This window comes from Argiope bruennichi, chromosome 9 (genome assembly GCF_947563725.1).
Source record: "Argiope bruennichi chromosome 9, qqArgBrue1.1, whole genome shotgun sequence".
NCBI classification, from domain to species: Eukaryota; Metazoa; Arthropoda; class Arachnida; order Araneae; family Araneidae; genus Argiope; species Argiope bruennichi.
This window is the reverse complement of record NC_079159.1, coordinates 68,455,294-68,471,272: the sequence shown is the minus strand read 5'-3', so window position 1 is coordinate 68,471,272 and position 15,979 is coordinate 68,455,294. Positions and strand designations below refer to the sequence as shown.

Here is a 15,979-nt window from a genome sequence, read left to right as displayed (position 1 = left end):
TTTTTAAAGAAAGATTTTTCAAACTCGCTTTTGGCTTGTTGGCGTTTTTCATTATTAAAATTTATATAGCTTCGCAACCAGTCTGATTGTGAAAAAGCCAAGATCCGATAAATTTTTTTTAAAGACATCCCATGCTTTAAATAGTATTTTAAGTTCCTGTAGTGTAAAATGTAGCGTTTCTTTGGATAAAAATTTGGTGTTAACTTTTTACACTCGGTGAATGGAATATTTTTTTCAGACAATATTTTTTTTTGATAATCTGATAACATTTGTTTATTTATATTTAAGTGTTCTGCTGCTAAGGGAAAATCATGGAAATCATGAGCTGATTTATCATATAGTAAATCTACCTCTAATAAATATCCCGTTTCTGAGTATCGAGATACATTTGCTAAATCAAAAACAGCTATTTCTTCAGGTGAAAGCCAACGAAAATCCCCCACAGGTAGATATTCAGACATGCAATGTCCGTAAAGATTGTTAACATCTAAATTCACAATATAATTTGTAGGTTCATCGGGGTTATAACAAGAAAGATATGGATTATTTGCCTGGGCATATCTTTGACCGAGAAAGCAAATTCCACCTCTCATTTGAGTCTCAAGTAAGACATAGTCTTCTACATTCGATAACAATTTTAATTCCTGACCTGTGAATTTTAAACCAGAATGCCACGTTAAATCAGCAATAGTTAGGAAATGAGCAGGGTCCAAATGATAGTGCATCATGCTTGTTTGTCGAAACGATTGAAATACTTCAGCTAAAAGAATTGTATCTGTATTTTGATACAATTCAAGGTAATCTTGAAAATTTTTACAATGAAATTCTTGGTAAACCCTCAGTGCGTGTTTGTATTCTTTTTTTGTTATGTTCGAATTCGTCAAAATGTTAAAAAAGGCTTCGTGAGGTGGAAATGTCTTTTGTTTTAAAATATCTTTTGATGAAAAATAGCTATAAGGAAAAAATCCTTTTTGTTTGAGTAAGTTTCTATTTGTTTTATTTTGGAAAAAAGAATCAAAAATGTCAAACCGATGTTCAGAAATTTTCAAAATTTCTACAAGAGAAGATAAGGAAGAATCAAGAAATGCGTACGAATCAATAAATTTAATGTAATTATCGAGGGTGAAACTAGTAAATTTTTGACTATTCGTCGGAATTATATCAATCTGATGCGCGAATTCTGGAGACATATGTTTTAACAATAAGTGGGAATCGTACCCCTTAAGGTTGTGAATGACTACAGGAATGAAATTACTTCTTTTTAAATTTAAATTGCATGAATTGTGACAGAAACCTCTAAATATGCCTAAAACATGGCAATGATCTCTGACAATGCGATCACTCGGTTCAAATTTTAATTTGCATATGTAACATGTGCTAGGCTTTCCCGTTGGTATATTTTCCTCGATCATTGGTTTATTGCATGATAGTCTTTTAAATAAAGATTTTGCTAATTTTTTTATTGTTTTTAAAAATATTTGTACTGGATTTTCTCCGCAATAGAATTTGTGATATATTATTTCATTTTTTATATTAATTGCTATTAATGCGAAACTGATTGGTTCGTGATGCTCTAGGTTGGCTGAAAAACTCTGAGATGTATTTGGTAAAACAGTAGATATATTTTTCGTTATGCATTCAAAATCCGCATACAAAATAAAAGGATGGAACAACATTTTGTAAATGCTAGTAAATTTTACAGTGTTTATTTTAGGCGGTGATAGTTTTTGGGGGGCATTTTGGCAACACACTCGCTTATGATCTACAAGACTATTTCGCCTCTGAAATCCAATCAGGCATCGCGAGCAATAATGATGAATCCCTTTTTTGGAGTTTAATAAACGATTTAGATTTTTAATTAAGAAGTAATGCTCTTTATACAGAAGTAAATTTATTTCCGAACCCAACTTTTTATTACTGATATATATGGGGAAAACTTCTTTGTCATAAGTAAAAATATTTATCTTTAAGCTGTTGATACTTTCAAAATGCTTTATGTTAGAGAGTTTCATGGGGAAGGTTACATTTTTCAATTTTAAGTATTTTAGTTTATTTTGGTAACTGCTTGGAGCATTAGGATTTTTTTCAGGAGGAAAGAGATGAGCTAAGCAACTATATATGAAGCATTTGTGATCATCGCAACGTATATTTAGAAGAGTTCTTTTTTTTTTTAAACAGTCAGGTAATTTTATATTACCGCAACCTCCCCGCGGTTCTCTGTACTGTCCGATATTAACATCTAAAAAGTTAATTTTATTAATAACCCAACCACTACCGTTTTGGATATATGTTTCAATGGAATTGAATATTTTCTGAAAACAGCTTTTAACTTTACTTTTTACTTGGTTATATGATATTATGCGTTCAGCAAATGAACAGAAGTAAGCGTTTTGCAGTAAATTGTCAGGATGAGTATCTTTAATAAATTCAATGCTTATGCATATTAAAAGACGGAAAGGTAGGTTTTGCTCTAATAAGAGTAAGAAAATGTTTTCTCGAATTTCGTTATATAAGTTGTAGGGATCAGAGTGTATCGGAGAGTGTCGGTAAGCTGAAATATAACCTCTAAAACTTGATTCTATTCTATTAAACGACATTCTAAGAAGATGAATATAGGGAAAATTGTCAAGTTAGTTCAATTTTTTTACAAAATTTTCATTTAACTCGTGAATGTCAATTTTTCTTTATATGTTCTGCAAACACATTTATAGCTTTTTTTAAAGCTCCCAATTGGTCAAGATTCATGTTGAATCTGTTCTTTGTTTCATCTCCAACATTCTTTTGGAAAGCAAGATAATAGGACTTTCTGTATTCCTTGATGCTGATGTTAATCCCTTTTCCTAGGTAAGCGCTTATTGGGGGTATGAGCTTTTTCTCTTCTGTCGGATCAGAAAAATTATACTCGAAATTCTTTGCTCTTTTGGTGGACTCCTCTTTTTTCTCATCGTTTGATTTTCTTTTAGCTATCAGAAAAGGGATAATATTTTGAAATTAAATCTAAAGATACAAAATGTAAAATGATTTTACATTTTACCGTCATGTTTTTTCTTTGGGAATTTAAAAATCTAAAGTCTAAATTGACTTATAAAATCAAATCTAATTTACCGCTTGTATGCTTTTCCTTGGAAGGAAGGGGAAATAACTGCTCGCCGTCTGAATCGCTATCAGTTAAGCCTATTAGGAAGTGTGAAAACTTAACGTTATTTTTAAAAAATTATGTTACACATGCTTAGCAATCTAAAAAGAATATGAAAATGCAATCACTTACTGACGCTCGCTTTGTGACTGTCCATGATAGCTGAGTAGTACTTAGATACACGCACTCTGAGGAAGACGGAGACAGAGATGAAGATGAAGTCTTCAACAAGATCGGTAGTATATGTACAAAGGCTGATGTAGCTTATATTTATACCCCTGTTTATGTAAGTGGCAATGGAATAATTGTTTATTATCTGTAGAATTTCCCAGGAACGCCTTGTTCTCCCTGAACTGGTGACCTTAAAGTAATTTTAAAATAACTTTATGTGCATTTTCCTACCTTAACCCACTTTCACCACCTTGAGAATAAAACAACGTAATTTTACGGTGATATAGGATATTACAAAAAACATACTGATGTAGCGAAGCAAAATAAGACAGACGCAATTATACAGTTAAATTATATTTTTATTCAGGGATTGTTAAAATATTACATCGAGTGGTACAATCAGTTTCTTCGTGTTGCTTATGCATGTAGAACATCGATTCATTGATGATGTTACATTAAATGACAGTTAGTGCTGCTTAGTATTACAATTTTATATAGAGTTTACAATGCTGAGCTATTCTCAGTATCTTAGCTGTATAGTTTAGTATTTACATTTATTTTCTTTGAAGTTGTCAACAATTCCATTGCAGATCTTTGAATCATGAGTAATTGATTCGCCGAAGTTCGCTTTGTATTACGTTTTACAATCAAATGTCTGTCGATAATTCATAGCAGAACCGTTATGGAGTTCTCTGACAATATCATTATTGTTGAGAACCTTGAAATAGGCAATCTTCAATCTGCAGTCTGAATCGACTGTATCCATTTGATAGGAGTTCGCAGCTTGAACACAGGATATCATATTTTCGTAAAGGGAATCGGTGAAGCAATGAATCATATAAGCTGATCCAGTACGCTTCAAGTACATAAAGCCATATCTCAGTTCGGAAGTCATCGTTTCTGCTGAATCAGTTGAAGCACAATGAGAATTCCACAGTTAGTGTATCTCTTTTATATGCTCTGTATGAAAAGTGACCTCCAAAAAAATATGTTAAATTTATAGAGAGAGCATATATAATTATATTCTGTTGAAACATGTCTAAAGACGTCTATTTCTGAAATCACGAGCTTCACAAATTTGATTTGAATATGGAGAAAAGCAGCAATTTTGTAAACGAAATTTGCTAGCTACAAATTTTTTAATAAACTTCTCGTTATTTTCAATTTTATTAGAATCTAGAGGTGACAAAGTTTGCTTTCTCACAAAATTGTACAAGAAATGAAGGCAAAAATGACCACAAGTATACGACACTAAGCTTTGATATCTACATTTGTTCCAAGCAAATTTTGCAGCGTTATTTTCTATGAACTTTAAAATATATTTGTTATTCGGCACAGAAGCATAACTACAAAAATAGTAACATTTGTTATTCCGAAATGCTATTGCAACCCAATGACTTCCCGGTTTTGTTTTAGGATCTAAATTTACAATAAAACATGAATAACTATCTATTGTCTTAGGCAATTCATCTGAAGCGTATACGCCTCCAAATTTAGAACGTAGACGGAAGTCGCTGCATGCAAGTCTGCACAAAGTTGTGCTATCCATTTTCAAAAATCTGAAAAAATACTGCGACTTTTGTCGATTTCTATAGTATTTCGATACTCTGAAAAAACTATTAAATTTACAGTTTCAGATAATGCTTTGCTGAATTTTATATCAATAGTTAAATTACCATTGCGTGAAATACTTTCGTGCATTCCGTCCGCGTTGAGATCGGGCGTCAAATCTACAGCGAACAGCGTATACCCATCTTTATATTCAGTGTAACTTATATTAATGTCTTGATCTTTATGATATCTACCCAAATCAGTAAATAGACTCATATAACATCTGCTGTAACTGTTAGAATTATCAAATTTTGGTTGAAAGGGCTTTGACGGAATCATACGATTGCCATCTAATATACAAAGATATGATAAATCATAATGCTTGAAATTGAATGGATTTTTTGAAAAATCCCCATTAAATGCAGCATTAGATACCATACCCATTATAAGTCGTGTCGGTAATTGTCCAATGAACGCATTAGGGATAGTTATTGATTGCATTCCTGAAGAAAGTGCGAATGATTTCACTTCTGTTCTGCGAATAGGCATTTTTATAACTCCCTTGCTTAAAGCTAATTCATGGGCAATCACGACTGAGGGAGCGACTTTAATTTTCCTAACAAATAATGATGCGTGATATATAACTACTTTAAAATCTTGCGTGGCTGACATCAGAGCAAAAGAATCCTTATTTCTTTCTAATTTGATCCGAAGATTCACCGAATTTATAAGACATTTGCTCTGATTGCCTAGATCGAAATGTAATGGACCTATCATATCTATAAGTTTACTATCTTTGCAGATGTTATATCTAGTTTGGTAACCGGAATTTGCATTATCACCAACATTAGCTAGTTCTACTGATTCATGCTTAGAAGCAGCGTCTTTGTAGAAAAGACCCGATGTTAGCATTGATTCTTGAACAGCTCGAGGTGAAAGCAAAGCATCGAAAATACATCTATATGCGTAGTTAGCTTGCGAAGAAACCTGCTTGTCATTTAATGTAACTGAACATTCAGAAAATAGCGTATTAAGGAGATAATTGATAGGAGCCACTTGATCAGGCGTTCCAATTACTGCTCCATTTCTCTTTTTAATTTTCACTTGTAGATGCAGAAGTGTATGGGATAAGTCCAGATAATGTTCACCACTTCCGCTTACGTAAAATTCAATTGGCGTCTTTTCATTCAGAGATGCAACAGGAAAAATCTCAGTGAATGAGCTGTCTTCTGTTGATAATTGTACAGGATTCACGTTAAAAAGGTCTAATTCACTCTGCAAGCAAGCACACGCTCGGGAATCCATTATTAAAATATGTCTGCTTTCTTTAATTTCTTTCGGCTCCGCTTGACACGTTGCGAATGATTTTTCTTCTGTAATTTCTTTCTTTTTATACCCGAACCGCTCTGAATTTTATGAATAATGTCGTCTTTTATTTGTTTTGATGTTTCGCGAAATCGCGATCTTGCCGAGTCTTTAAGAGATGAACCTGAAGCAACATCTGACATTACTTTTGAACCTGCGCTTAGAAGGTGTTTTCCTAAATACTTTCCAGCTTTCAGTGCTATGGGAGAAATAAATCGAAATAAATTTGAAAACATTCCATATCCTCTTTGGTGGCCAACACCCTGAAAATATGGTCCACCGCCAGCCTGCACTTGCGAGCAGTAATAATCTTCACAAGCTTTTTGATCCAAATGCATTCTCTTTCACGATCGGATTTAAAATGATTCATCACAAAATAAGTAATAGTTTTATAGTGTTCTGCGACGGAAGGAGAGAACCAAGAGTGATTTCCCACTGGTAAAAATTATACCATCTCCAGAGCTACTTCTCAATTCGATTTCTATGCAATCGATATAATTTTTGCGCAAAGGAAAATACAGCGGTCTTTGATAATTTATTACTATTTGGTCTTCTTTTTTCGACATAACAGGAATAATACGGAGTAAAGGAGCAATTGTATCCCCTACAAAGTGCGATTCTATGATATCACTATAGACATAAATTTCGGTGATTCCTCCATCTAACTCCAATTGATAGTCAGATATATGAGTTCCGCCATTTAATGTGGATTCTTTGAAACCTAAAAGATCTCTTAATCCTTCTTGTAAAGTCAGAGTTGAATTTTCTGGTATATGAATTTTGATCTTATTGTTCGCTAAATGATTAAAAGCAAGGTGTTTAAAAGATCCAAACAACTGCTCTGAGTTTTTATAAAATCCGACTTGTAGTTCCATATCCTCTGTTTTTTTAATTTTCACAGGAATTGTTGGTTTATCCGTAATGCTCACGCGGAAGTATTCGTTCATAGGAGGCCTTTCAATTTTTTGCAAAACATGTAACGTTCTACCCGTTAAAACAATATCTTTCGTCATGCCCAACATTCGCATAAACAACGGGGCATATAATAACCTAAACTCGAGTTCAACATTCTTTTGAACCGTTATTTCTACTTTATCTTCTTTAAAGTCGAATATAAAATCCGCTGCACCTCCTATACCGGTCTGCATTAGATTATGATTTATATGCTGAAAGAGTTCGTGATGTATGTTGTTCATATCAGTATACTTATGATTAAACCTGGTGACGCGAATTATAAAATGCCTTTTCATATTTCGAGCGATAATTTTGAAAATATTGTCTTTGTTTGTCTTTGATGGTTTTCTGTACATAAAACTTTCCGATGTTTTTATAACTCTATCCTCTCTAGGTAAGTTTAACATAGTTAACAATCTTGGTGAATCAGCAGCTGTCAAGTGTAGTTCATAATTCGGAGCAATAAGTATATTCATATTCTTGTGATCCAATTCGAAAGAGACGAAATGTCCACATATTGCTTCAATACTTTGGTTAATGTTATCGATTATATCCTCATCAGAAGTTCCCTGTTCAATTTTTATTCTGATTGAGTATTCCAGAAAATCCTTTTCCACCAATTTTGTTTCCTCGTAAGTTATCGAATATTTATTATTATGATTTCCGATGTTGAACCAGGTTCGAGGAACGAATATTTCTGATAAACCAACTTCCCATTCACCAGTTAGTATTATTGGACGAGATAATTTCGTTCTGAATGATGCTTGCGTATTTTTTGGAAAGTAATCCATGCTAGAGTTGCTGGGAAGCGTAATGTAAAAATCGTTCACTTCATCCATGCTGCTTTTACCCACGAGTTGAACCGATTATCAAAGCCTTTCCACTTCACGTAATATTCTTTCTTCGTACCTTTGCCCTTTGTTTTAAGCACCTTTTCTATATGCCAATAATCCTCAGGGCGTTTCAATATTTTCTGGAGTTCTTCTGCGTAAAATCGTCCTTTTATAGCTTCTGATTTAAGGTCTTGAAGCTCGAATGTAGTTGGATAAGAGGGATATACTTTTGACACCATAAACACCTCATCGCTCCACCCTGGTAAATATCCTCGTCTGAACGATTTATTCGCTTTCGATATTCTTACTAAATCTCCCTTATTCAAAATCACTCGCGAGTTCTTCAATGTGTAACCATATAATTTTTTGAAGATATGTGGTTCAAAATCACGAGTGACTTTTGAAGGTGCCATGCCAATGCTACGATGTTCACTGTCATTATACGACTTTACTAGTGACTGTAGCACATCATCATATCTATAAGATTTTCTATATGTGAATACCCTGAACATTTTGTTTTTTAAAGTTCTGTTGAACCTCTCAATAACACTAGCTTTATGATCACCTTCAGCTGAATAGTGGTTAATGCTGTACCTCTTAAACAATGACTGAAGTTGCGTATTGTAAAATTCCTTGCCCTTATCGCTTTGAATGTGTTTAGGCTTAACCTGCTGTAACAATTTTTCAAAAGCATTTTTTACAGCCACAGAAGTTTTGCTTTTAAGAGGTATAACATAGGCATACTTCGAAAATACATCAATTACGGTGAGTAAATACTTAAACCCATTATTATGTTCTGCTAAATGCTGTAAATCCACAAGATCGCATTGCCATAAATCATTTATACCATATGAAAGCGTCGACATCCGAGAAAATTTATACCGAACTGGTTTATGTAACGAATAAGTATCTTGGGTCATTAACCAGCGTTTAGCTTTCTCATATGGAACTTTAGAGATTGCTGATAGTTTCTTTATTCCGCCAAATGATGCAGGATTTGCGAAATCGTAATATGCTGCTTCTAATATTCTTTCCATTTTCTTTTCGAGTTTTGCTTCTTCTTCTTTGCTTTTGAATCTGGAGATTTCAGATTAATTTCGTTTTGGATCTCGCCTGCGTCTGTGTCAAACCCGAAATTTTCTACTAGCTTCTGGTTGCCAATCCAACGTGTTGGTATTTTTATCTCTTTAATACCCCTCCAAAACACTGAAAAACCATGTGGTTCATAACCTTTCTTTACATTTCTCATTAAATATGAAAATAAGTCAATAACGTTTGTGTTTTTAACGATTTCGTTATCTTTCATCAATTCACCATATTCATTCCAAGCATAGCTGCGTGTATTCAATTTTTCAGCAATAGGCGAAATAAATTTTTGGAAGTTCGCAGGAACTGAAAGTATGATATCACGTAATATAGGATCTTCCACTGAGTTACTTTTAGGCGATTCTTGAACTTGTTCCTTAGAGTCTTCAATAGTTACACGTATCGGTGGTTTAGGCACATTTATAGCATGCTGATATTTTAAAAGCAGTTGGCTCAACAGTTTTGCTTTTGCATCATCCGAATAGTTTGACTCATGAAGAAGGTTTAATATTTGGTTTTCAATACCATGTACTCCGGTATCTGATGTTTTCGAAAAGTAAGTTGCTGCTAAATCTTCAGGAACGAGAGCCATTCTCCGAGACATTGCTGCGAATATTAAATTCAGCTTCCTATTGCTTTTCCGGCAAGGCCTACTAACGCAGATAGAACTGCGGGAAGAATGAGGGGTAGGAAGCCTCCCGTTTGGTTAATTAATTCTTTTCTCTTTTTTTCTAAAGATAATTTTTTATTAACAATTTTTCTTATGGCCGTTTTATATTTACGTAATTTCTTTACGCTCACCGATAAATTACCACCTAAGACGTTTACACAAATTTCGCATAAGCAATGTAACTGACTTTTGTTAGCAGTCCGTATTATTGCTCTTTTTTGTGCTGGAGATGCGCTGAGTAGTAGTTTCAGTAAGTGATAATGCTTCTTTATATTCTTCATTTTATCGGTAAATATATCCAATAAAATCCATTGGAATCAGGGAACACGCTCTCTCTGAGCCTAAATTTTTCATCCGTTCTCGGGTGTAGGTCCACCAACAAATAGTTAAAATTGCCTTGCGTGCTCTTTTTGTAAGCATCCATAAAATATGCTGCCTTATTTCCGTATACTTGTCTTGCGAAGCACTGGATTTGTCCCACGTCACGATTGTTTTTAAATAATATTACATATTGTGCATTCAGACTTATGTCTCGCATCACTTTATTTCGGGGAAATAGATTCTGCAAAATCAGAATCACACTGATTCTAGAATGGTGTGCTGTAATAGTGAACAATTCCGCATAATCTTGGCAAAGTTGATCCATCTGATCATCAAATACATATAGATTTCCGCTTTCGACTTTTTCTGGAAAACCTTGAACAAATTTCATTTCTTTTTCTTTAGCAAACCATGGCTGAAAAACTTTATAGCACCAGATAATATTTTTAAATTCAAAATCATATGCTTTATGTGCAATCATTTGTCGCACCAATGAGGTTTTACCCGACTGCGATGCTCCTACACATAGTAAACACGAAGGATGTTTCAGTTTGAACATTGTTCACATACTTTCTGAAATTCCTCCTCAGTCATTTGAATTCCTAAAAAGCTTGCTGATAAATATGTTGAATTTACGTTAAAAAAATATCGTATGTCATGAATATTTGCACCCTGTTTTAAACATTCATGATAAAATAATTTCCTTCCTATATGTATCGAACGAAAGCACGTTTTATTATTAATTTTAATTTCGTTGTCAGTCGTCTCAAGGTGGTTTGATATTATAAAAATTAATTCTGCTGTAGCTAGAATTATTAAAACAAGCAAGCTCAACTTTTTTCCATCCATTTCTCGTGTATGCTGACTGACTAAATGACGATTTCGATCGATAAATTTCTTTATATTCTTTTTTTCTTCAGATGTCCCCCATTATAAACAAATGCTTTTTTTTCACCTTGGAAAAAAAATGGAACGCGCATTTCCTCTTCTTCGCAAACTTGTACTTAACCTTTCCTCCCGACCTGAATACACCTGCTTTAACGGATCATTTTCTACCGTGATTTCAATGGTACCAAGGTTCGTATCTGCATACTCTCTTCTCAGCAAACTTCATTTGCAGCGTGCATCATTTCAGATCTGTAATTTATCTGAAGGTTCTTTTAGTTGTTGTGCCTCTTTTTTTTTAGTGGGAATAGAACTTATAACCTTGCAAAAACATTGCTCGCTCATTCTAATCGCCGCGGTTCAATCGAATGAGCCAGCAATGCTTCTCTCACTCATTGTTTTTCATGATTTTATTCTTGATCGTAACGTTTTTTCCCTTCTATCAATTTCCTTTCGGTGAAAAATGAACTTGTAAAGTTATAAAAACAATTCTAGATCAATTTAATCGCTTCGGTTTAAATATATGAGTGAACAATGTTCCTCCGTATACAGATAAAATTTTACTTATTTCTTATTATAATCTAGAGACATTTGTTGTAATTATAATGTTATTCTAAATTTTTAATTCTGAAATGAGATAAAAAAAATTCATTTAGTTGAATATTTCAACTATTTTGAAAGGCACTTTTTATATGAGAGCCATCATCTAGTGAAAGGTACTTTTTATATGAGAGCCATCATCTAGTGAAAGGTACTTTTTATATGAGAGCCATCATCTAGTGAAAGGTACTTTTTATATGAGAGCCATCATCTAGTGAAAGGTACTTTTTATATGAGAGCCATCATCTAGTGAAAGGTACTTTTTATATGAGAGCCATCATCTAGTGAAAGGTACTTTTTATATGAGAGCCATCATCTAGTGAAAGGTACTTTTTATATGAGAGCCATCATCTAGTGAAAGGTACTTTTTATATGAGAGCCATCATCTAGTGAAAGGTACTTTTTATATGAGAGCCATCATCTAGTGAAAGGTACTTTTTATATGAGAGCCATCATCTAGTGAAAGGTACTTTTTATATGAGAGCCATCATCTAGTGAAAGGTACTTTTTATATGAGAGCCATCATCTAGTGAAAGGTACTTTTTATATGAGAGCCATCATCTAGTGAAAGGTACTTTTTATATGAGAGCCATCATCTAGTGAAAGGTACTTTTTATATGAGAGCCATCATCCCTATACTACTGATAGAGAGTATAAGGGGGAGCAAAATATGAAACATTGAATTTTCGAATTAAAATAAAAGCGATGTATCTGAAAAGAAAATTTTACATCGTACATCTATAGATATTTAAAAAAACCTATAATATGAGTTGTCGAACGTTAAAACAGTTTAATTAAATCTGAAGGCAGTTTGTGAAAAGCATAAATTTAGAAGCACATTTGATTTTTTTTTTAATTTGAAAAAAACTTTTAGAATTCCTTTTGTGGCACAAAAAAAGGAAATATATGGTAAAAATAAAATGTATCTACCTCAATATCTGCATATTTTTTTTGAAGATTTCAATTTTACTGGACAAAAAAAAATTCGAAAATGCTTTTAAATAATTTTCTATCTGTTCGAAGTCTTGGAATGAAAATTTTTCCGTTCTAAAAGTGATACACTACGTTCCCAAATTGTATAATATTTAAATTTTAATAAAAAGGGAGGAAAATCAAATTTGATATTGGAATTTTGTCTCAATTATTAAGCCTGAACGCATTTCTCGATGGTTCAAATAAGGCACCAGAACGTTTGCAAATGCTATCAATATTTGTTGGAAACAATCGCCGTAGAATTCTTTTAATTCATAATAATATCTGATTTTTTCAAAAACTAATGTATAAATTGATCTAAAATTTTACCGGGCATTTCTTCCTATAAAATTTTGTTAAATGGAATACCAACATATCGCTCATATTAAAAAAAAATTAAAAAATTACTCCTGGCTCACTTAGTTATCCTAACATTCGACAGATTATAAAATAAGTTCTTTTAATAATTGCAACTTTTTAGTTTAACTGTTTCTCGCAGATAGTCTTTAATTTAAACCCGAAAAACAAATGCATATTCTTTCGGGTATCAAAAATAGTGATTTATTTTTTATAGCTAATACTGCTATAACATTGTAGTTTTGTATTTTTTAAATACTAAAGAATAATTCATTTTCATATGACTGAAAATGAATAGATTGTATTAATAAAAGCAATTTTTAAAAGCAAATACTCTTATCAGAGTTTGTAAAAAGCAGATTTTCATACTAATTATCCTCCCATCTCTGCCTTTCTCTCATAATTAATTATTATAATTATTGACAAATTTTTAATCAATTTTATTCTCAAATTTACCACCAGATGGCGCCATATCATATCGATCAAAATAATACAACTAGATTATTAAATTAATTGATAATTGCATTCTAAAATTAAATAATATGTCATTGTCATCAAGAGCTCGTAAGCATATAAGTATTTCAGAACTCTGGCACATGAATTCATAAAGCTCCAGATAGGATCTATCCAGGTGGATAGAGAAATTCTTTCTTCGAAGATATGAACCTTATCAAATAAAATAATCGTATATAAAATCTACAATGTATTTAAAAATATACCATAATTTAAGGAATGTACAGAAAATCAAAGCACTTAAATATGAGAAAGTGAGATATTCTTAAGAAAGTGAGAAATCTTTAAATAAACTTTAAGAACAGATCAGAAATTCATAGATATATCATCCTATTGAAAAAGTAGATGATTTCAATCTCAGTGTACAACTTTCAGCTAGAAAGATGATTGGTTTTGTCTCGCCTTAAGAGATTGCTTGGCACATAGCTTTCTTTCAACGTAAATTAGAAGATAAACCTTAGAGATATTCATGCGCTCCTGGAGTTACAACATGCATTTGCTTTAACATGTGGTTAGAACAAGATGAAGTTCTAATAAGCATCAGTCAGATTGTGAGGATTTATTTCTAAGAAACAGACGAATAGAATATTGCTTAGTGTAGTACTTACAAGAAGAAATAATTTTGATATTTTATTTATTCATTAGAAGAAACGACTAAGATTGAAGAACAAGCAGGAATGTGATTTTTCCGCAGTTTTCCTCAATTTTTGAATATCTCATCTTTTTCCGGTTTTTTAACAAAAAAAAAATCTTCAATTTATCAGACGGTAAGAATTTTCTACCATTGGAAGAAAGTCGAAATTGTCCCTTTTTGTTCCTCATCCCTCCATCTCTTATTTGACAAAACTGATAAGTTGAACAGAAAATACATCATAAAAATGAAGCTCTAGGTCTCAAAAAATGTTTTCCACATCTCACTCTTATACACAAAATAGAAATTATGGTTGTACCACTGTGATTAATGCTCAGAAGCGAAGTAAGAACCTATGAAAGAGCCGTAAAATAACAAAAAGCCAGTAATGTGACAGAAATATGCCACAAAGGTCCCTTGATATTAAAGAAATGTTTGCTAAAATATGCTAGTGAGGTTTATATATAAGGAATAACTGACTATATCTTCATATATGGTATTCTATGTCCATACATTTCAATTTGTCTTGATAATTTATTTCTTAAAGTATCTTTGAGAAAATCATATGTTGTTGATTTCTTACATTCACAAAGGTTTTTGAAAAGAATATAAAAGCCAGATGAACTGTAGTTTTGATTATTCTTTCAGTTCATTGACTATTTAATTAATATTTTTTTGCATGTTTCTCAGTCGTGCGTTGTTTCTTGGATTGCTTCTTTATTTGCCTTTTGGCCAATCACATCCCTTAATAAGACTACTCAAGATGGCTTTAAATATATTATCATTTTTAGTTATATTTGATACTTGTCTTTTTCTTTATTGCATTCGAACCAGTTTCTATTTCAAATATTTTTGACAAATTTTCACTATATTAGTGTTTCTTCAGCACTTGTTTGTTTAAACAATTGTTGATTATCAAACATGTTATGTCATTTTTTTAAAAACTTTTATCTATATGCAATGCGCGATATAGCCAAGGATAGCTCCAGCCCCCTCCCCCAAAATTAAAAAAAACCAAGATAACTTTAAATAGGCTTGCGTATCTGTATATGTAACCATATTTGAAGTCCAAAACTTTAGTAAAACTTTCATGATAACAATAATTAAGTTTATTCTTCAGATTTTTAGCGATAACATCACAAATTGTTACTGGGTTATGCATTAATGCAGATGCGATAATAAAAACTATTCAGGCTTTCAATAAATCATTGAGTTTGTAGCAATTATAACGTAATTATCTTAATTATATATGCGATATCAACTATCAATATGAGAGGGTCAAATATGTACGAAGGTGGGAAGAAACATTTCCGGCCTAACGAGGAAAATAAAATAAAAAAATTATCTTTAATGATTGCTTTATTTTTAAACGTAGTCTTATTTCAAAGACATACACTTACTTCAGTGGTGAGACAATGCTTGGAAACACTCTCTGTAAGAGCCTTCTTTTAAATCCTCAAAGTAGGCATCTGTCGTTGAGATGACTTCGATATCAGAACAGAATTTCCTTCCAGCCAGAAATTTTTTGGGGTTGGGGAAGAGGTTGTAATCCGAGGGGACCATATCTGTAGAATAGGGTGCATAAGGAACAATTTTAAACTTCAGTTCATGAAGTTTTGCTATCACAGTGGCAACTTTGTGGACGAGAGCATTATCCTTGTGAAACAGAACTTTCTTCTTGACCATACCTGGTTTTTTTCTTTGATTTTGAAATGCAAATTATCCAAAAGATTACCATAATATGCAGGATTTATAGTATTGCCTTTTTCTAAATAATCCAATGGTAAAATTCTCTTAACTTCTCAAAAAAACTGTTACCATAACCTTTCCAGAAGATGGAGCACTTTTTTTCTTGTTCTTGTTCTGATTCGTCCTTCATTGTCCACTGTTTTGATTGCTGTTTGGTCTCTAGAGTATAGTGATGAATCCATGTC

General features: G+C 32.6%; 1 protein-coding gene across 1 annotated transcript; it reads right to left on the bottom strand.

Annotated features, from left to right (window-relative positions):
- Positions 1 to 3,100: 3,100 nt before the first annotated feature.
- LOC129984971 (uncharacterized protein F54H12.2-like) lies at positions 3,101 to 6,163 on the bottom strand. Its single transcript, XM_056094909.1, has 2 exons — positions 3,269 to 6,163; positions 3,101 to 3,174 (listed from the first exon to the last, which is right to left on the bottom strand). Exon 1 carries the CDS (start codon positions 6,161 to 6,163, stop codon positions 4,859 to 4,861), a length of 1,305 nt encoding a protein of 434 aa, XP_055950884.1. The 3' UTR covers positions 3,101 to 3,174; positions 3,269 to 4,858.
- Positions 6,164 to 15,979: the final 9,816 nt, after the last annotated feature.

Coding starts and splice junctions, on each gene's coding strand:
- LOC129984971 (XM_056094909.1), bottom strand. CDS start 6,163: ATGGATTCCCGAGCGTGTGCTTGCTTGCAGAGTGAATTAGACCTTTTT.